This window comes from Ursus americanus, chromosome 20 (assembly GCF_024610735.1).
Source record: "Ursus americanus isolate L20-20 chromosome 20, mUrsAme1.1.p, whole genome shotgun sequence".
NCBI classification, from domain to species: Eukaryota; Metazoa; Chordata; class Mammalia; order Carnivora; family Ursidae; genus Ursus; species Ursus americanus.
The window spans coordinates 11256992-11280306 of record NC_142146.1 but is presented as its reverse complement, the minus strand read 5'-3'; the positions used below and the strand labels follow the sequence as shown (position 1 = coordinate 11280306).

Below are 23315 nucleotides of genomic sequence, written 5' to 3'. Positions count from 1 at the left end.
CAGCTGTTTGTAAGCATGCTATCCTTTGGAGCAGAGGGTGAGAGCCTACAGAGGGTGCTGACTCATGTCATCTGCCCATCGTGAGCACGCATGTAATGGTGATCGGGGAGCACCGTGAGTGCTGAGCTGGTGCGGGCCCTACCATTGCAGGTTGTGCTCCATTGTGAGGACATCAGCAGCTACCTGAGGAATCGACTGTCTCTTTTTCTCTACAGCTGCCTTACCTCCGTTGTTTTTAAAAATTTTTTTAGAAGATTGTATTTATTTATTTATTTGAGAAAGAGGGAGCACTAGCTGTGGGAAGGGCAGAGGGACAAGCAGACTCCCAACTGAGCGGGGAACCCGATGTGGGGCTCAATCCCAGGACCCTGAGATCATGAGGTGATCTGAAGGCAGATGCTTAACCGACTGAGCCACCCAGGCACTCCACCTCTGTGTTTATTTAACAAACCTCTCTTGAGTACTTACCTGCATGCACTAGATTCATGTAGCAGTGCTAGATAGAATAGAATTGTGTTTCCCTGGCCTTTTGTTTATTTTCATTTTTTTAACGCTGTACTCCTTTATCTCATTTTGAGTAATGCTGTGTTGCCATTTAATATTAAAGATGGCTCATAAGTTGACATTCCCAGGTTTTATATGTTTAAGACTATTAAGTTTATATTTCTACCCAGAGTCCTCCCATGAAATCTATCCTTAGAGATCCAGAAACTTTCTCAAATGATCACCGGAACACTCCATTGTCACCTCAGATTCAACCAATTTGTTAGGACCAATTAGGACCAATTAGTCCAAAGCTGAACTCGGGATTTGCCTCCCAAAACATTCTGCTACCAGCAAGGCTGACCACCCTTCATACTAGAAACCTGGGAGTCATCCTTAAAATGTTTCTTTTTCATACTCCACATCTAATCTGTCCTCAAATAATGTAGATTTTACTTTAAATATCTAGTAAGTCCAACCACTTCTCTCAAACCCTACTGCTCCTGCCCCAGTGCAGTCTACCGTCTTCTGCTTAGACCATAACTGGGTGGGTCAAGAGCACTGGATGGTTGGGAGTGGCGTCAGTTACCATACGGCCGTGACGGGGGCAAGTGCATCATAGACCAGTGGCAAGGGGAGAGGACCTGAATGGAGAGGACAATAGCAGTGTCATAGCTATTCCCTTGCTGCGGAAAGGGCCCTTTACAAAATGCACACAGTGGGCCACAGATGCAGGTATCAAGGGGCTGCCTTTAGGGAGTGTGACATGAGGGACCTGGAGACAATCTGAGAGGAGAGGTGGGCCCTGAAATTGTAGCTCAGCTTCTCTTTTTCTTCCTGAGGGAATCCCTGCTGGGATCCCTCTGTGCACAGAGCTTCCATGGCAGTCCCATATTTTTGTAAGGAGAGCAGTTTCTATTGCATTCTGGGTGCGAACTTCACCGTTGTGCAGATAGGCAGCATTCTCTTGCCGGAAGCCTTGGCAGCTTTGCAAGGAGGTGGTACCTGAATACTGGTGTGGAGAGTCCGGATGTTTCTTGGTAACAATAACAAATGACTATGTGGATTTAGAGGCTACGGAGGACGCTGGATGTCCTGGTGGAAGAGTCCCACAGTGTGCAATTGCTCTTGTGACCCCGTCTGCTTGCTTCCATGTGCTTGGCAAGGAAGCAGTGGCATCATGCCCCCTCTTGGCCCCGGTGCTGGTTTGCAAGACTGTCTTATCTTTCCCAAGAGAGAATCTGTTTGCTCTAAAGGATAATGTGTTAATGTGAAAAGGCCAGTATTCTCTCTCACACTGTGCTTCCAAAGGCGGGATCAACAGCCAAGAGTCAGAAGGGTTCAGACCTCCAGGGTAGAGCCGCACATTTGTTTTCTGGAAGGAAATTCTACCTTTCTGGCAAAATCAGTTGGAAAGACTGGAGGTGGGGTGAGAAGGGGAGAGGGAAGCTCTGTGCTACGATTATGGTGGTTCCCCTTGGCTAGCGAGAGATGCAAGTTGTTAAAAGGCAGGTGTCTGCTTTTTCAGTCGAGTCCCTCTGAGCCAGAGAATGTAGGCAGCACAAATTCTGTCCAGAAGGAACTGGGCCTCATGAGAAGGGTCCTGGAGTCCAGGCTAATAACCCGAGACAGGCAGTCTGCAGCCTGCTCTGAAAGTATTAGAGGTCCTGGACTGAACAGATCTGGCTCCTCTGGATAAACCGACTAATCTCCAACACCCCCTTTCCCTTCTCTTCTCCCCGCTCAAGGCGCAGAAGTCCGGCTCAGGAGGGGACACTCAGGCCGCCGAGGACCTGCTGCTGCTCAGCAAACCTCTGACAGACCTCATTAGCCTGCTCATTCCGCTGGTAAGAGCTCACCTGTTTGTGCGTCTTTCAGACCACTGCTGAGGTGAAGGTTATTTTATTTGAATTTCTTGATGCCTTGAATTTCTGTGCCACTTTAATTCTCTTCAGAGCTGGAATCAAAAGAAATTTCAGAAGATTATTTGGCCTAGAAACACTAAATTTCTACTTTATTTTAAAACTAGATGGCTTATCATTCATTTCAGTAGGTATTTAAGGCAGAATCTCAAAGCCGTCTTAATGGGAGGTAGAAAATTCGAGAAATGAATTCCAAGAAGGAAGAAGAAATCATTTTGGAGGCCAGTTCTCTCTTAAAAAGATATGTTAGAGTTGTCCTTGGCATCCAGGACTCCCGAGGAATGCAGAAGCAGGCACGCAGGCCTAGAGCATACTCCCCGAAATCGCCACAGAGACAGAAGGAAATAAGTAGTTAAATGAAGACAGGTAAGATGACACAAGACCACCAAATATATGGAAAGAGCCCAGCAGAAACTTGAAGTTTGGACCAACTAAACAATTTTGCCCGAACTCAAAGAGGAGGACCCACTGCTTAGACACATGATTCCTACAGAGCAGTCAGTCAGAGGGTGGGTTGATGAAGTTCCATGAAGACTCCTGAAAACCTCTCCAGATTTGGGGATCCAAGGGCTGGGAGTCCCTGTAATCCCTGGAAATTTAGGTCTGGTTCTTCGCATAGACAGACCTTCAGTTCCCTCAAAGCTGCCAGGATCTGTCTTTTTCTGCTCTGTGGCTTTCAAAGGTAGGTAAATGCAGTTTGGATGAATAATTCCTTAAATTCCTTAGACTTAATTGTATTTAGCAAATAAAGGTTTGGTTCAACAAGAAAAGGGGGGGGATCCATCAATTCTGGGTTATATTAAATAATGGCATATGTAGAGTATGTTCTCACAGCAGTGGTCTCACAATGAAGTAAGGGAACATCCTCCAACCCCAGGGACCATCCCCAAGCCCCAAAGTGGTAGGATATTTGGAGTAGAATATCTTTTGCATGAAGCTACGTGGAAAACAGAACACTAGCTGCTCCAGCTCAGAGTAGGGGGCTGAACCCAGACAGCCAGCTGTCTCTGGGGCTAAGGGCAGGAAACAGATGAGGCTCCAGTGAGCAGAGGAGAGGCTAACACAAACTAGACTCTCTTACAGAAGAGACTCAAAATGACATCAAATTAAAAAATGTATATACATATATATAAATTGGTGCTATATATGATACATTGCATAATAATTATATTTATAGAGAAAAAGATTTAAAAAGACAGATGAAGAAGATCTGTTTTAAGAAGCACAGATACAGAGGGGCCTGGGTGGCTCAGTCTGTTGAGCGTCTGACTCTTGGTTTCAGCTCAGGTCATGATCTCGGGGTCCTGGGATTGAGCCCCACTGTTGGGCTCCATGCTCAACTCAGAGTCTGCTTGGCCCTCTCCCTCCCCCTCTGCTCCTCTCCACTCTCTCTCTTTCTCTCTATCAAATAAATAAAATCTAAAAGGAAAGACAGATGCAGAATCCATTCTTGGTAAAACTTCTGGGACGCTCTTTTTTACATCTGTCTTCTAGACCAGGTTTTGGCGTTTGCCACATTCTCAGATTTGCTTTCTTTTAATAGATGAATTTATTCAGTTGGATTTATTGTTAAACTTCTCTTTGATCTTAATTTCATTCTTATTTTATATTTTCTTTCTAAATATTTTTAATATTAAATGTAAGGTTTAATGTACAAAAAAACTCACTTTTAACAGAACAAAGAGGAGATTCTACAATGATAAGGAATAAAATTCACAGGAGGACATAATAACTATGAACCTTTTTGTGTCGAATATTAGAGCATAGAATTATATGAACAAAGGACCAAAAATACACAGGAGGAAATCCAAAAAACGCAGTAGTGTTCAGAGATTTAACTCCTCTTTCTCATTGCTTTACAGACCAAGTAGATAAAACTAATGATGTAGAGAGCAGGGATTGATAAGCCGTGACCTGTGGGCCAACTCTTGCCCACTGCCTTTTTGTAAAGTTTTTAAAATTATTTTATTTTATTATTTTTTAAAAGATTACTTATTTGAGAGGGAGAGAGCACATGCTCCGAGGGGCCAAGGGAAAGGGGGAGAGAGAAAATCTCCAGCAGACGCCCCACTGAGCGTAGAGCCTGTCACAGGGCTGATCCCAGGACCCCAAGATCATGACCTGAGCTGAAATCAAGAATCGTATGCTCAACCAACTGAGCCACCCAGATGCTCCCCACCCCTGCACTGCCTATTTTTGTAAATAAAGTTTTATTGAATACAACCACACAGCCCATTTGTTTATGTATTGTCTGTGGCTTTTTTTTGCTCCTTGACAAGAGTTGAGGAGTTACAACACAGACCTTATAGCTCACAAGTCTATATTATTTACTATCTGTCTCTTCACAGAAAAAGTTCGCTGACCCCTATATAAAGGGCATAAATATTTTAATAACATTGAGCTAAGAGAAATAGATTCATCTCTGTACCCTGAAAATAGAAACTGTAACTTTAGTTTTCCAGAAACATCTTTAAAAAGTTGGCCATGCATTATGTTAAAAGGACATCAATAAATTTTAATAAGTTGGAATTGTATAGACCACATTCTTTAACCACAAAACAGTTAAACTAGAAGGAAAGATAAGAATAGAAGATGCTATTCTTTTTTTTTTTTAAGATTTTATTTATTTATTTGACAGAGATAGAGATAGCCAGCGAGAGAAGGAACACAGGCAGGGGGAGTGGGAGAGGAAGAAGCAGGCTCATAGCAGAGGAGCCTGATGTGGGGCTCGAACCCATAACGCTGGGATCATGCCCTGAGCCGAAGGCAGACGCTTAACTGCTGTGCCACCCAGGCGCCCCAGAAGATGCTATTCTTATAATACTATCCATGACTGTAATCAAAGTCAGTCTGGGTCCAATCAGAAGGGAGAAACCACACAGTGACTTTAATAGAATTTTAATATAAAACATCATTAGCTATGAAAAAAGAGTAACCAGAAGATTTGCAAAGAACTGTCTAAAGTACCCTAAAGCTGAGCGAGACTACTCAAGAACGGACAGACTTGATCGGGGGTACCCCTGCCCTGAGGCTGTGGGTCAGACCTTATTGGGGAAGGCAGCCCACGGGACAGGGGACAAGTTTGCTGGGTTGCCTGGGCCAGAGAGGGTCCACTGTCCCTGGGAAAGCCACTGGAGATGGGAGGCCTGAGTTGTGCAGTGTTCATGTAGAGAGGACCACAGGAAACAAAGCTATACGAGAGGCAGACAAGCAGGTGGAGTCAGGTGGCCAGTGTACATGGGAAGGCTGGAGTTCACAGTGTCCCTCGGGGAGGGCAAGAGGACCATAATCACAGGTCAGGTGAGGGCTGAGGGTTGCTGAGGGGGCCACACATTCCAGGCCCATGGTTAGGTCGGATCTCCACCAGATGTCTCACATTCATACCTCTGACCGACAGAAACAGCGGGAGAGCCTCTTCTTCCTGCACTGTGTCATCTGAGAGATTTTCCCCAGCTCTCTGAGACTCTGAACTCTTGTTACTAGTAACTTGATCACACTTATGTTCTAGTATTTGGCCAGACGTCTGCCTGACGTGCGTGAGCTGTGTTGTGTCTATACACATTGATCACCAGAGTCACTGGTTTTAAAAATGGCCTGTGACAAGAACATTGCAATATATCCTCTCTGGAAAAGATTAACACACATTTATAGCTGTGTATAAAGTGAAGAAAAATAGTAATAAGGCAATTTAGGACCTCAACTAGAGCACATACAGACCAAAGATAAATTTTATAGTGGTTGTTAAAAAATGTACTAGGTTACAGAATGAGGTGCTGGAATTGCTTTCCCATAGGGAGAAATAAACAGACTTTCAGTTGTCATCTGACTTGGATAATTTTGGAGGTATTTTGCCTAAAGGCAGGTGGATGAACTTTTTAGCTTTTGAGGTTCTTTCCAGATTCTGGTCCTACAAAAGAAAACATATCCTTAAGAGAAGAGAAAACCTGTCAACCCCTAATTTGTGCCCTGTATTTTTACTATACACTGTAGTAGAATCATATTGGAAGGTAGATATAGTGATTCTTAGTCTGTTTTGAATGTAAACTGCTTTAAGAATCTGAGGATTCTAGACCCTCTTCCCAGAAAAATGTGTAGACTCACTTATATGCCAAGTTCTGTGCACAATTCACAATTTCTGGGAGATCTTTGTTTTTTTGGGTTTTTCTCAACTAGCCCATATATAGTACACCATTAGTTTTTGATGTAGCGTTCAGTGATTCATTAGTTGCATATAATACCCAGTGCTCATCACATCATGTGCCCTCCTTAATGCCCATCACCCAGTTACCCCATCCCCCTACCTTCCTCCCCTTCCACAACCCTCCATTTGTTTCCCAGAGTCAAGAGTCTGTCATGGTTTATCTCCCTCTCTGATTTCTTCCCATTCAGTTTCAGGGGGATTTTGAATCCTCAATTGGAACATAGTATAAGATCTGGCTAATAAAAGGTATAACCAATTGACCATGTCTCCTGAAAAAAAAAAAATAAAGCAAGGTAATTGTTTGGATTAAATATTTTATTTAAGAAGAGGAAACGAGAAGCTAGGCTGTACATCCTACATGAGTTTTATAACTAGATAAAGTTGCTATAAGAAATTATGCTACAGCCTCCTTCTCTCTCAATTAAAATAGGCATTTTCAAACTTACAAGAGATCATTGTTTTTAAAACTTTTTCTTCATTTCGTCTGAGATGCAGTATGTAGCCTGGTTTATATGTTTCGCATTAACCGTGCCTTCCTTAGCCATTGGGAAGTTGGCCCTCTGCAGTCAGGCTGGGAAGGCAGTCCTCACCGAGCATCAGAATGTGAGCTCCCTCCTGGGCTAGATGAGTAGGGACCTGAGCCATCTCCCGAGCAGTTAATGATTCTGCCAGTAACAACATTTAAGCCTATACCAACATGATACTTGTCAGTTCATGTTTCTGACGTCACTGTGCAATTTAAAAAATTGTGCCCCACCAAGTATAGGGGGGAAAGTTTCTTTTTTTCCTTTTCTAATTTCTTTTTCTCAAGAAATAATCAAGTAGCTTTTTCTCTTTCAATAGTAATGGACTTGGACTTGTCTGTTCTTTCTCTTCATAGTCAGTGGCCTGAAATCTAGGTGATAGTTTATGGTGATTATGGTTTATGGTGATGGAGGCCAGAGGTACTGAGGTCAGGCATCTTGATAGTTGGGCATCGTGATAGTTCTCTACTAAGCAGCTGCTTTAAGGAGTTACTGCCCCATTTAATAGGGACAATAGCTGCCCATCTGTCTGCTCAACATTTCCACTGGATGCACCATAAACGCCTCAGATATAACAGGGTTAAAACAAACCCATAATCACCTCCTTAAAACTGTTTCTCCTCTTGTGTCCTGTGTCAGAGAATGAAATTCACTTCCTCTTAGTTGCCCAGCCAAGAATGCAGGCATCATCTTGGCCTCTTTTCCTTTGCCATCCTGCCCTATTACGTCATCACAGACTCTCCCTTCTCTTCACTCCCATGGACAGTGTCATAAAGGCCACCACCATTTGTGCCTGCAGGGCCCTGGTGACCTTCTCCTTGGGAATTCTGCTTGCTCTTGCCCTGCCTACTGTCTTCTTCACAGTGGAAGCAGCATGCTTTCTTTACAATGCAAGACTCATCTTGTCACTCATTGACTTAAAACCTTTCAATGATCCCCCACTATTCATGGATAAATTCTAACTTCTCAACAGGTTTACAGAACCATGTATGATCTGACACTTAGTTTCTAGCCTCAGCTCTTGACTATCTTTGCCCTACTCTGTGTTCTGTACCACAGCTTTTTTCAGTTCTCTAAATGTACTTTGATTTCCCTTGCCTCTGTCTAGAGCATGCTCCTCCTCCTTCTACTTGACTGTTCCTTAGCTTTCAGCTCTTGGCTTAGATGTCCCTTCTTCAGCTTTACTTTGGGGGCTGGTGCAGAGGAGGGATTTGATTAATATTTGCGTAGGAAAGCAAGCTAATTGCTAACAAATGCAGTATATTTTCTGACTTTCCTTACTATAACCGAGAATAGACCATGTCTAGTACGACGTAGATTCAAGTACAGATTTATCCAGAGAATTCGTCTGTACCCTTGCTATCCTGCCCTGGCTAAGCCTGCCCCTCCTAGGGAGTGGTAATGATATGGCTCATTCTCTTGCTTGCTTTAAAATTGCGTCATCTGGATTTGTCTCTAGAGATTGACCTCTTCTTGGCAGGAGTTGTCCTGACCTTCCTCAGGCAACCTATATTCCTGAAATAACCCATACTCTGCCTTAGATTGACAGCAAAGGATACAAAAGGGCAGGTAGCATTGCCCAAGGACTTCTGTTTCTGGAAAATAGCTATACTTGTAGTAACTGCAAAATATAAAAACCCAGCCCTAGAATCCCCACAGCAGTGGTGAGCATAAAAGCCTCTGAGCTATCAAAATAGAGGACACAGCATCATTACCTTTTCTAACAGGAGACCCCCCAGGATTCTGACGTTCAGTGTTTGAACTTGGGTAGTTGGAAAGACTCCCAAGACTGCAAGTGTGTTTTCTGCCATTACTTCTTATACCTTTATCTTGAAGTGATTGCAGTATAGTGATACACGTTTTTTTTTTTTAAGATTTGTTTATTTATTTTAGATAAAGGGAGGGTCAGAGGAAAAGAGAATCCTCAAGCAGACTCCCCACTAAACGTGGAGCCCAACTCGGAGCTCAATCCCAGGACCCTGAGATCATTACCTGTGCCGAAATCAAGTGTCAGTTGCTTAACCGACTGAGCCACCCCGGCACCCCATGATAGGTTTTTAAATAGCATTTGGTTGTTGTTCAGAGCTGTTAGTGCTAAGTTGAATAGGCAGGCATTCCCTTATGTGGTAGAGTGTAACTGGTGTCAGAAAGCAACCCCTCTAGAAAATAGTTCTCACCCATTGATGACCCAAACTCCCATACTCTTATTGCCCTCTTTACAAGCCTTCAATTAAGTAGTAATGCCTTAATGTGAAACATGTCACTCATTTCACAAAACAAGACCAGGGCAGCAGCACAGATCAATAGAAGAAAATGAGGAAGTGGGAGTTTGAGGGACAAAGAACTGAATGTGGAACCATGAAACATGGGTCATGCCAAAATCAAAGCCTAGTTAATAAAGATTTTGGGAGTGGACTTTATTCTCTGTTCCGAGGACACTTGCTGTGACTTTTAAAAAAAAAAGGTTAATAATTAATGGTTGAGTCTTTTATGTGCATCATTGAGGAAACTGTTAGTAATTGGATTCATAACCAGCTCTAAAAATTATTAGAACCAGCTAAAAATACATCAGAATTGTGATGTGATTTTATTTTTACACATCTCACTTAGGTAACAAATGGACAGGAAGGCAATAACGGCCAGAGGTTTTTGGAGTTCCACACTTGTTCATTTTGAGGCAGTGTCTTTTTTTTTTTTAAGATTTTATTTATTTATTTGACAGAGAGAGACAGCAAGAGAGGGAACACAAGCAAGGGGAATGTGAGAGGGAGAAGCAGGTTTCCCGCCGAGCAGGGAGCCCGATGTGGGGCTCGATCCCAGGACCCTGGGATCATGACCTGAGTCAAAGGCAGACACTTAACGGCTGAGCCACCCAGGCGCCCCTTGAGACAGTGTCTTAAAGAGGTGCTATATAGAAGGAGCTCATATAAATCGCCTAGAAATAGGTATCCCAAGAGAAAAGTGGGCAAAGGACTTGAGTGGGCAATTCACAACAACAAAAGTGCAAACGTCCATTGTTAATTTCACTGGACACATTTAAGCATGCTATGAATAACGGAAAATTAATCTTTAAAAATGCAATATAATCCTCCAAGTTTGAAGCTGACTTTGGGGACAAAAAGATGTAAATAAAAATATACATAGGTCTGTATCAAAAGCCTTCAAATTTTTTATATCCTTTAATGTAGTCATTCTACTTTTTATGGAATTTATGCATAGGAAATAATCAGAGAAGTACTGAATGATTTGTGTAAATATATATTCTCACAGCATTATCTCTAGTATTAAACACTTTGGTAATAACCTAGATGTTGCTCAGTTGGAAATTAACTTCCATTCTTAGGGTAGGAGTCCATTAGGCTATTAAATATCATACTTCCCAAGCGTATTTTACAGTGTGGGAAAATATTTGTAACATAAGGCTAAATAAAATATCAGGACATATATTAATTGTAGAATGATGCTAATTTAAAATATAATAAAAATTTTAAAGTCTGTATAATCAAAAATGTATATGTATTTTAAACTAGCATCATTTTTATAATTATTATATATAATGATGCTCACACAGAGGCAATCCTTACTTTCACAGGGCTTTAATATGCACAGATTTCAGCCAGATAACACCAGTCCTCCACAACATGGTTCAGATTTCAGTTACCGTGTTGTATTCACTGTGAGTAATTGCATGAAGTACAAACTTTGCTGCTAGCCCTTCAGTGAACAGATCACTAGGTAAATAATAGATGTGCATCATCACCAGTAATCAGTTGTGCACTTACATGAAAATCTGTCAGCAGCTGGTCATTTTGCATTTATTATTTAGTTTACACACAGAGAGCAAAGCATGTAGTTAGGTTTCCTCCTTGTCTTCTAGTGATAAATCCACATAGCATTTTACAAAAACTGATCATTGAAAGAGGAAAGTGCACCGCCATTCTACTGCCTGTCTCTATGATTTTGACTGCTCTAAGTACCTCATATAAATGGAGTCATACAGTATTTGTTGTTTTGTGACTGACTTATTTCACTTAGCATGATGTCCTCAAGGTTCATCCATGTTGTAGTTTGTGTCAGAATTTCTGTGCTTTCAAAGACTAAATAATACTCTGTTGTATGTACCACATTCCGCTTATCCATTCATCTGTCAGTTGTCAGTTGGATTCCTTCCAACTTTTAGTTGTTGTGGATAATGCTGCCATGAACACGGATGTATCTTTTTGAGACCCTGCTTTCAGTTCTTTTGAATATATACCCAGAAATGGGATTGCTAGATCCTCTGATAATTCTGTTTTCAATTTTTTGAAGAACCACTATTCAGTTTTCCGTGGTGGCCGTCCTTTTACATTCCCATCAACAGTGTAAGGGTTCACATTTCTCTATATCCAGACCAACAACTTGTTTTCTATTTTGTTGTTAGTAGGCATCCTAATGGATGTGAGGCGATATCTCATTATAGTTGTGATTTGCATTTCCCTAATTATTAGTAATATTGAGCATCTTTTCATGTGTGGATTGTCACTTGCATATCTTCTTTGTAGAAGTATCCAAGTTTTTTGCCCATTTTTTAAATCAGGGTTTTGGGGCGCCTGGGTGGCTTAGCCATTAAGCATCTGCCTTCGGCTCAGGTCACAATCCCATGGTCCTGGGATTGAGCCCTGCATCAGGCTCCTTGCTCGGCAGGAAGCCTGCTTCTCCCTCTCACACTCTCCTTGCTTCTGTTCCCTCTCTCACTGTCTCTCTCTGTCAAATTAATAAATAAAATCTCTTTAAAAAAATCAGGTCTTTTTGTTGCATTTTAAGAACTCTCTATATATTCTGGATATTGATCCATTTTAAATGTGTTACTTGAAAACATTTTCTCCCATTCTGTGGGTTGCTTTTTTAAAAATTGTGTTGATAATATCTTTTGATGCACGAAATTCTCATAAAGTCCAATGTGCCTATGCAAATTTTTCATTTGTTGCTTGTGCCTTCGGTGTCATATTCAAGAAATTGTTGCCAAATCCAGTGTCATGAAGCTTTCATCCAATGTTTCTTCTAAGAATTTTGTAGTTTTAGTTCTTACATTTAGGTCTGTAACCCATTTTTATCTAATTTTTTATATGGTGTTAGTTCCAACTTCATTCATTTGAAAGTGGATACCAGTTTTCTCAGCACCATTTGTTGGAAAGACTGTCCTTTTTCCATGGAGTGTTCTTGGCCCCCTTGTCAAAAGTCATTTGACCATATATATGGAAGGGTTTATTTCTGGCCTCTCTATTCTATATTCTGTTGGTCTGTACGTCAGTCAATCTTTATGCCAGGACCACAGTGATTTCATTACTGTAGTTTTATAGTAAGTTAAAATGAAGAAGTCTGAGTCCTCCAGTTTTGTTGTTCTTTTTCAAGATTGTTTTGGCTATTTAGAGTCATTTGAGATTCCATATGAATTTTTAAATGGGCTTTTCTGTTTCTAGAGAAAACATCATTGGGATTTTGATAGGGATTGCATGGACTCTATAGATTGCTTTGGGTAGTACTGTAGTGTATTATATTGATCAATTTTTGTATGTCGAGCCATTCTTGCATCCCAGGAACAAATCCCACTTGTTCGTGGTGTAGAGTATTTTTAATATGCTGCTGAATTAGGTTTGCTAGGATTTTTAGAGGATTTTTGTATCAGTGTTTATCAGGGATATTGATCTGTAGTTTTCTTGTAGTGTCTTTGTCTGGCTTTGGTATCAGGATGATTCTGGCCTCTCAGAACAAGTTGAGAAATGTTTCCTTCAATTTTTGGGAAAAGGTTGAAAAAGAAATGGTGCTAGGTTTTTTAAATGTTTGATAGAATTCACAGTGACACAACATGGATGGAACTGGAGGGGATTATGCTAAGTGAAATAAGTCAAGCAGTGAAAAACAATTATCATATCTTTCACTCATATGTGGAACATATAGAATAGCATGGAGGACCATAGGGGAAGGGAGGGAAAACTGAATGGGAAGAATCAGAGAGGGAAAAAAACCATGAGAGACTTTGGACTCTGGGAAACAAATGAGGGTTACAGAAGAGAAGGGGGTGGGGGAATGGGGTAGCTGGGTGATGGGTATTAAGGAGGGCACGTGTTGTAATAAGCACTGGGTGTTATACACAGCTAATGAATTGTTGAACACCAAAAAATAAAAATAAAAATAAATAAATAAATGGGCTTCTCCTTCATCAACCCAAAAGAAAAGCATTGAACAGTGAAGCCATAAGACCAGGACTTTTCTTTGTCAGGAGATTTTTGATTACTGATTCAAACTCCCTACTAGTTATAGTTGTATTCACATTTTCTATTTCTTTGTGATTTAGTCTTGGTAGGTTTTATATTTCTAGGAATTTGTTCATTTCATCTAGGTTTTCCAATTTGTTGGCTTACAGTTGTTCATAGTACTCTCTTACAATCCTTTTTAATTCTATAGAATTGACAGTAATATTCCTATTTTCATTTTTGGTTATAGTAATTTGAATCTTCTCTTTTTTTTCTGTCCATCTAGCCCAAGGTTTGTCCATTCTGTTGATCTTTTCAAAGAATCAACTTTTGGTTTCATTGATCTTTCTCTGTTTTTCTATTCTCTATTTCATTTGTCTCTGTTCTAATGTTTTTTGTTTCCTTCTTCTAGCTTTGGGTTTAGTTTTTTCTTTTTCTTTCCTCCCAGTTCCTTGAGTTGTAAAGTTAAGTTGTTGATTTATTTCTTATTTTTTAATATAAGCATTCATAGCTAAAAATTTCCCCTTTAGCATTGCTGTGTCTCATAAGTTTGTCTCATAAGTGTCTCATAAGTTTGGGTATATTGTGTTTCATTTTCCTTCATCTCTAAGTATTTTTTTTTAAGATTTTTATTTATTTATTTGACAGAGATAGAGACAGCCAGCGAGAAAGGGAACACAAGCAGGGGGAGTGGGAGAGGAAGAAGCAGGCTCACAGCAGAGGAGCCTGATGTGGGGCTTGATCCCATAACGCCAGGATCACGCCCTGAGCCGAAGGCAGACGCTTAACTGCTGTGCCACCCAGGCGCCCCCTCTAAGTATTTTCTACCTTCCCTTATGATTTCTTCTGTGATCCATTGGTTGTTTAAGAATGTGTTATTTAATTTCCATAAATTTATGGATGTCTTAGTTTTTGTATTGTCACTGATTTTGTTGGAAAGCTATTTTGCATGATAACTATCATTTAAAATCTACTGAAATTTAGGACATTTCTCTTTTGCTCTTTGTCTTTGGCCTTTGAAACTTTGAACATTGTGTGTCTCCCTGCGAGTTTTTTTTTTTTTTTTAAGATCATTTTTCTTAGAGTTGATTGAGCTTCTTGGATGTTTATATTCAGGTCTTTCATCCAGTTTGGGAACTTTTCAACCAGTCTTTCTTCAAATATTCTGTCTGCCCCTTTCTCTCTTTCCTTTTTCTCAAACTTTCACAATGTGTATGTTGGTCCACTAGATGGTGTCCTAAAGGTCTCCTAGGCTCTGTTCACTTTTCTTCAATCTATTTCTTTCTGGTCCCCAGACTCAGTAATTTTCATTTTCCTGTCTTAATGTTCGCTTATTCTTTCCTCATGTTCAAATATGCCTTTGAATCTCTCTAGTGTATTTTCCAGTTCATTTATTGTACTTTCTATCTCCATAATTTCTTTTTAGGTTTTTCTTTGTATTCATGTTTCCATTTTGTTCACATACTGTTTTCTTGACTTTCTACACAACTTCCTTTAGTATTTTTAGAGCATATTTAAGATAATTTGCTTTAAAGTTTTTGTCTAGTACATTTACCATCAGGTTTTCTTCAGAGACAGTTTCTGTTGATTTATTTTTCTCTTTTGAATGGGCCATGATTACCTGTTTCTTTGTATGCCTTCATATTTTTAAAGAAATTTTGTTGAAAACTGGACATTTGACTCTAATAACGGTAATTCTGCAAATCAGATTTTCCCACCTCCCCAGAATTTGCTATTTTTTTGTTTTGTTTTGTTTATTTACTTAGATTTTTTGTTTTTGTTTTTGGGTTTTTTTTTGTTGTTTTGTTTTTAAATTGTAGGTTCTTTGTGCTGAGGATCAGTCTGCTGGGTAAATGCAAGGTCTTTCCAGGTCTTTTCTGAGTGTGCACCCTTCCCTGGGCACATGTAATTACTTTCTAATTTTCCCAATATATGTAGCTGCTTTTTAATGTCTCATTCCCCAAAGAGGAAAAACAAAAAAATGTGGTGGGGTGAGGGGAGGTGAAGGGGAAAGATGTTGTCTCTTTAAATCTGTAAGTCACTTTATCCAGAGGGGGAGAGACTTGCAACAATGAGGGAGGTACAACAAGGTGCCTGCCTTTTTGTCTGTACTTGTGGTCAGAAGCAGCCATCAGTGATTGAAGAACAGATTGTTGATATTTGGAGGACTGAGTCCTTTTTGTCTACCCTAGCACCTGTAAGTTTTGTGTAAGCTGCCCCCAAAACACATGAATAGCTGCCTACCAGGGGGCTTGGAGTGGGGAATGGGAAGCTACTACTGTTCAAGAGCTGAAATTAACCAAAATTAACCTCAATTTACTGTCCAAGTCTTCTCCCGGAAGTTGTAACCCTTCAGTAGGTTCCAGAATTCTGAAGTAGTTACATCAGACCGATTCTGCCACTGCAGTTGTTTTCTGTGTGGGGAGACAGATTCCTGTTGCTTCTTATTCTTCCTCAAATCCTCCGGGGCTTTTTGAATTTTGTTTGAAGAATGGATGACAGTGTGCCAAGCAGATATGGCATGGGGATGGGTGAAGGACTGAAGGGTTGTACACCCCAGGTAGAGGATATACTCATAGGCATAAAAGATCATTGGAAGTTTGGGGCTCTGAACGTAATGGTAGGATTGGAACTCAGGATGTTCCAATGTAGTGACAAGAAATGTACTTTGAAAAACGGTCAAGGACAGATAGTAAAAAATTTATGTAAGCCTTTTCACTAAGTGTAAATCTTAGTTAAATAACCAGTGTCACTTTATTTTTCTAAGTCAAATGAAATCTGGCATTATCAATGGATGCTAAAATTAGTGGGTAAAGGTATAATGAGAAATAAGAAATAAAGCCTCAAATTACCTCTCCACAAGATACTAAGTAATTACAAAAGAAAAAATTTGTGGTTTTTTTTTTTACAGTGCATAAAACTGATAGTTACCACTCTAATCAAGTGAGCAAAGTTAATATCGCAAGTGATAAACTGATTGATATCCTGTACCTACTGGTATAATGCACTGAAAAGTGTACATCACCTCCTGGTCTTCCTGGCAAAACTGCATTACCAAGATTTAATCATGAGGAAACATCAGTCAAACCAAAGTGTCTTATATACTAACTGGCCAGTACTCTCAAAAGCGTCTAGGTCATTAAAATCTGAAAAAGACTAGATGGACTGTCACAAATTGTAGGAGACTGAGGAAGCATGACAGCTAAATCCTGTCTGAATCCCAGGTTGGATCCTGGACCAGAAAAGGACATTAGTGGGAAAACTGGCAAAACTTGAATAAGGTCTATAAATTAATTAATAGTAATGTCTCAATCTTAAATTCTTGTTTGTTGTAACTAGACTATCGCTCCATAAGATGTTACTATTTAGGGCAGTAAAGTGAACTCATTTTTACTACTTGTTGTAGCTCATTTAAGCCCAAAATTATATCAAAATTAAAAATTAAGGACTTTAAGAAAGGAAAAAATCTGGCTGCCATATGTCATCCACTCCTTTTAGTACAAAAGTCTTAGTCCTTCTCCGTGGATTGATTTTCCCCCATAGAATTCTTGAAGGATATCTTGTTCAATGTCCATAGTACATAGGTACTACCTCCTGATGGGCACTTCTAAACCTGCCTTGTATGGCCTGCCCATTGTTTTCCAGTTGTAAACCGTTTTTGTAGATTGGCCATTGCCCTGTCTCTCATCTCTTCAAGCTTTCTATGTCATAGAGAGCCAGCTCTTGGGTTATCTTGAAGAATCTACAGGAAACTAAGGCATCATTTCTTCTAATGTGGGTTATCCAACATAGCTGTATTTAGTCTCATTCTATGGTAGTAATTGTACATTTTGGAAGAATTTTAAACAAAAGTGTGCTATCAGATTTTTGTTTTAGACTGAAGACTAAGTTGAGATGAAGGTGAAAGGAAGAGCAGAACAAGGTGACCAGAGTGCCCAGGACAGAGAGTTGCACAGGGAGAGAATCCCAGAGATCTACAGAGGGTTTCTCTCAGTTATTCAGCAGAGTATGTGTATATAAGGAAACAATTCAAGGCCGGCAACAAAACAGCCCATAAGGATTAGGGAATACAGTAAGTTATTCACACAAGGCCTAAAATAGTTCTTTTTCCTACCAGACAGACCAGAAACAATTCTTAATTCATGGAGCATTAGAAAGGATATTCAGGAAGATCTTGCTTCATGTGGGGAATAATTAGTCCTAGACTGAGCATTGCTCCAGACCCACCTAACACATCATAAAAACAAGATCTGAAAGGATCTTTCCAATTAACTGCCTCCCAGGGAAAAAAACCTCATGACTATTTTTAGGAATATACATGTATAAGGCACTCAACAAGGTTAAATTCACAGTTCCTAGCATCTCTCTAAAGGATAATTGACCATTTAAACTACAGTAATAGCCATGTGTATTGTGAGGCTTACAGAAGCATGTGTGTATGTAAAATGCAAAATCTGGAAGGGAAGATGTGGAATTATACTATTATAAGACTCTTATACTAATGTGAAGTACTGTAATATCACTTGAGGATAGACTGTGTTATCTTAAAGATGATACTGTTAAACCCTAAAGCAGCCACTGCACAAAACAGGTAGTCATAACTAGTAACCAAGGAGACGAATGGAATAATAACAGTTCATTAAGAAGAAGACAGAAAAAAGGAGAGAAAAGAGAACAAAATGTCTGGAACAAATAGAAAATTAATGGTGAGAAGGTAGACTTAAACCTAACAGTATCAATGATCACATAAAATGTAAACAGTCTAAACACCTCAGTTAAAAGATAGAAGTTGTCATATTGGGTCAAAAACCAAGACCCAACTATACACTGCCTACAAGAAACTTATTGTACATATAAAGACACAAGTAGTTTAAAAGAAAAAGAATAGAAGAAGATGTGCCAAACTAATATTAGTCAATAGAAGGCTGGAATGACTATTTAAATATTAGACAAGGTGGATTTCAGATCAAAGACTATTACTGGGGATAAAGAAGGTCATTTTCTAATGATAAAGTGATCACTTAATCAAGTATACATAGTAGTCCTAAATAAACCAAATGAAACAAAAAAGTATTAGAAGTGCAAGGATGAAAAGATAAATCCAGTTTCCATCAGAGATTTCAATACCGCTCTCTTGATAATTGATCAAAGAAACTGAAAAAAAAAATCACCAAGAAAATGGTATACTTGAGCAACACTATCATTCAATGTGACCTAATTGACATTCATAGGACACCCAACTAAAGAATAAAACAGATTCAAACAGATTCTTTCAGGTGCCACTGAGAATTTTAGCAAGATAGATTATATCCTGATCCATAAAACAAGTCTCAATAAATTAAAAAATATTCAAGTCATATAAAATATATTCTCCCCCATCATAATGGAATTAAATTAGAAATCAATAAGAGATACTTGGAATATTTCAAAAATATTTGGAACTGAATAACATAATTCTAAATAATCATGGACCAAATTAAAAATCAAAAATGAAATTAAAAAGTATCTTGAACTAAATGAAAATGAAAGCACTATGTATCAGAATTATTTGGATGCTGTTAAAATGGTATTTAGGGGGAGGGAATTTTATAGCCATAATATTTATGTTAGAAAATAAGAAGGGTTTCAAATCACCTTCTACCTTAAGAGACTAGAAAAAGAAGAGCAAATGGAATGGAAAAATAAGCAGAAGAAAGGAAAGAATTATGATCAAAGTAGAAATCAATGAAACAGGAAACTAGAAGATGGTAGAGAAAAATAAGTGAAACCAAAATCCACTTCTTTGAAAAGATCAATAAAATTGCTAAATCCATTGCCAGACTGATCAGGGAGAAATGAAAAAACACACAAATTGCCCAGATCAGGAATGAGAGAAATGTGGAAAAATATCACCACAAATTTTACAAATAATAAAAGGAAAATAGAATATCTTGAACAGCTTTATGCTAATTTCAGCAACCTAGATGAAATTGACAAATTCCTTGAGAGATCTAAGCTATCAATGCTCACTCAAAGAAAAAGAAAAGAAAGATAACCTGAATAGCTCTGTATCTATTAAGGAAGTTGAAATTTTAGTTAAAAATATTTCTGTAAAGAGGACTCCAGACTCGGATGGCTTTATTTTTTTTATAATAGCATTTTTTATTATATTATGTTAGTCACCATACAGTACATCCCTGGTTTTTGATGTAAAGTTCGATGATTCACTAGTTGCATATAACACCCAGGGCACCATGCAATACATGCCCTCCTTACTACCCATCACCAGCCTATCCCATTTCTCCACCCCCTCCCCTCTGAAGCCCTCAGTTTGTTTCCCAAAGTCCATAGTCTCTCATGCTTCATTCCCCCTTCTGATTACCCCCCTTTCTTTATCCCTTTCTTCTCCTACCGATCTTCCTACTTCTTATGTTCCATAGATGAGTGAAACCATATGATAATTGTCTTTCTCTGCTTGACTTATTTCACTTAGCATTATCTCCTCCACTCCCGTCCATGTTGCAGCAAATGTTGAGGAACCATTCTTTTTGATAGCTGAGTAATATTCCATTGTGTATATGGACCACATCTTCTTAATCCAGTCATCTGTTGAAGGGCATCTAGACTCCTTCCATGATTTAGCTATTGTGGACAATGCTGCTATGAACATTGGGGTGCATATGGCCCTTCTCTTCACTACGCCTGTATCTTTGGGGTAAATACCCAGTAGTGCAATTGCTGGATCATAGGGTAGCTCAATTTTTAACTTTTTAAGGGACCTCACACTGTTTTCCAAAGTGGCTGTACCAACTTGCATTCCCACCAACAATGTAGGAGGAATCCCCTTTCTCCGCATCCTCTCCAACAATTGTTGTTTCTTGCCTTGTCAATTTTTGCCATTCTAACTGGCATAAGGTGGTATCTTAGCGTAGTTTTGATTTGAATTTGCCTGATGGCTAATGATTTTGAACATTTTTTCATGTGTCTGTTAGCCATTTGTATGTCTTCATTGGAAAAGTGTTCATACCTTCTGCCCATTTTATGATTTGCTTATTTGTTTCTTGTGTATTGAGTTTGATAAGTTCTTTGTAGATCTTGGATACCAGTCTTTTATCTGTAGTGTCATTTGCAAATATCTTCTCCCATTCCGTGGGCTGCCTCTTAGTTTTTTTGACTGTTTCCTTGGCTGTGCAGAAGCTTTTTATCTTGATGAAGTCCCACAAGTTCATTTTATCTTTTGTTTCTCTCTTGCCTTTGGAGATGTGTCATGACAAAGGTTTCTGTGGCCGATGTCGTAGAGGTTGCTGCCTATGCTCTCCTCTAGGGTTTTGATGGATTCCTGTCTCACATCCAGGTCTTTCATCCATTTGGAGGTTATCTTTGTGTATGGTGTGAGAGAGTGGTCAAGTTTCATTCTTTTGCATGTAGCTGTCCAATTTTCCCAGCGCCATTAATTGAAGAGACTGTCTTTTTTCCACTGGATGTTCTTTTCCTGCTTTATCAAAGATCAGTTGCCCGAAGAGCCGAGGGTCCATTTCTGGGTTCTCTATTCTGTTCCAGTGTGTCTGTTTTTGCACCAATACCATGCTGCGTTTGTCATCACAGCTTTGTAATACAGCTTGAAATCTGGCAACGTGATGCCCCCAGCTTTGTTTATCCTTTTCGACAATTCCTTGGCGATTCGGGGCCTTTTCTGGTTCCCACACAAATTTAAGGGCTGTTTGTTCCAGTTCTTTGAAAAATGTCATCGGTATTTTGATCGGGATAGTATTGAAAGTGTGGATTGCTCTGGGTAGCATGAACATTTTAACTATGTTAATTCTTCCGATCCATGAGCATGGAATATTTTTCCATCTTTTTGTGTCTTCTTCAATGTCTTTCAAGAGCGATTTGTAGTTTCTAGAATATAGATCCTTTACATCTCTGGTTAAGTTAATTCCGAGATAAACGTATGGTTTTTGGTGCTGTTGTAAATGGAATGGATTCCCTAATTTCTCTTTCTTGAGTCTCATTGTTCATGTATAGAAATGCAACTGATTTCTGAGCGTTGATTTTGTATCCCGCCACATTGCTGAATTGCTCTATAAGTTCTAGTAGTTTGGGGGCTGTATTCTTTTGGGTTTTCCATATAGAGTATCATGTCATCTGTGAAGAGAGATAGTTTGACTTCTTCTTTGCCGATTTGGATACCTTGTATCCCTTTTTGTTGTCTGATTGCTGTTGCAGGGACTTCTAGTACTGTGTTGAATAATAATGGCGAGAGTGGACATCCTTGTCGTGTTCCTGATCTTAAGGGAAAGGCTTCCAGCTTTTCCCCATTAAGAATGATATTTGCTGTAGGCTTTTCATAGATGGTTTTTATGAGATTGAGGAATGTACCCTCTATCCCTACACTCTGACGGGTTTTAATCAGGAAAGGATGCTGTATTTTGTCAAATGCTTTGTCTGCATCTATTGAGAGGATCATATGATTCTTGACTTTTTTCTTGTTGATATAATCTATCACACTGATAGATTTGCGAATGGTGAACCACCCTTGCATCCCAGGGATGAATCCCCCTTGGTCATGATGGATAATCCTTTTAATGTACTGTTGGATCCTATTAGCTAGGATCTTGTTGAGAATTTTGGTGTCCATATTCATCAGGGATATCGGTGTGTAATTCTCCTTTTTGATGGGGTCTTTGCCTGGTTTGGGGATCAAGGTAATATTGACCTCATAGAATGAGTTTGGTAGTTTTCCTTCTGTTTCTATTTTTTGAAACAGCTTCAGGAGAATAGGTATTATTTCTTCTTTGAATGTTTGGTAGAATTCCCCGGGGAATCCATCAGGCCGGATGGCTTTAATAGTAAATTCAAGTAAACATTTAATAAGAAATTCCAAATTTAAATGAACTTTCCCTGAAAATTGAGAAAGCGATACTGTGTCCCATTGTAAGAGGCTAGCATTACCCCAACACCAAAATTCATACAAAAGCATTACAAGAAAAGAAAAACTACCAATCAGTATACCTCATGAATATGTAAAAATTCAAAGTAAAATCCAACAGATATATTAAAAGGATAATGCATCGTGATCAACTGGGATTTATCCTAATAATGCAAGGATTGGTTAAAAACAATAAAGTATACTTCATTTGCAAGATAAGAAAAACCATATAGTCATGTTAATAGATGCAGAAACATCTATGAAAAACCAACATTTGGTATCAACTTGATGGTGAAAGACTTAGTGCTTTCTCCCTAAGATCAGGAACACAGCCAGAGATACCTATGTTTACTGCTTCCACTTGCCATTGTATTGTAGGTTCTGTCCAGTGCAATCAGGCAAGAAAAATAAATAATCATTTAGATTGGAAAGGAAAAAGTAAAACTGTCTCTGTTCCCAGATGACTTGATTATCTTTGTCAAAAAAGCCAATGAAATCTAAAAAATAGCTACTAGAAATAATAGAATTTAGCAGTGTTGTAGGAAACAAGATCAATATACAGAAATCTATTTTATTTCTGACAATAGATGATTGGAAATTGAAATAAAAATAATACTATTTACAATAGCAGAAAAATATGAAATTCTTAGGAATAAATCCAACAAAAGACATAAAAACCCAAAAACATTGCTTAGGGAAATTAAAGAATTTATAAATAAATGGAGATATACCTTGTTTATGAGTGGCAGACTCAACATTGTTAAGATGCCAGTTCTCCCCAAATTGATTTGTAAGCTCAATGCAATTTCAATCAAATTCCCATCAGCCTTTTTTGTAGAAGTGGATCACCTGGTTCTAAAGTTTACATGAAATACAAAGGACATTCGTAGAGCCAAAACAACTGTGAAAAAGAACAAATTTGGAGGGTTAACACTAATTTCATAGTAAGTCTTTACTGTGAAGCTACTATAATCAAAATTGGGTCAGATATTGGTGAAAAGATACCTTTGAAGGTTGTGTATCTATATGTTCATTATCTTGATT

General features: G+C 39.0%; 1 protein-coding gene across 4 annotated transcripts in view; it reads left to right on the top strand.

Annotated features, from left to right (window-relative positions):
• Positions 1 to 23315, top strand: part of ULK4 (unc-51 like kinase 4) — a 592979-nt gene that overhangs the window by 404381 nt on the left and 165283 nt on the right. For all 4 annotated transcript variants that reach the window (XM_087870115.1, XM_045798163.2, XM_045798161.2 and 1 more), the window contains one exon: positions 2232 to 2330. In XM_087870115.1, coding sequence (XP_087726241.1) covers positions 2232 to 2330 — 99 coding nt within the window. The remainder of the gene's footprint in view (positions 1 to 2231; positions 2331 to 23315) is intronic.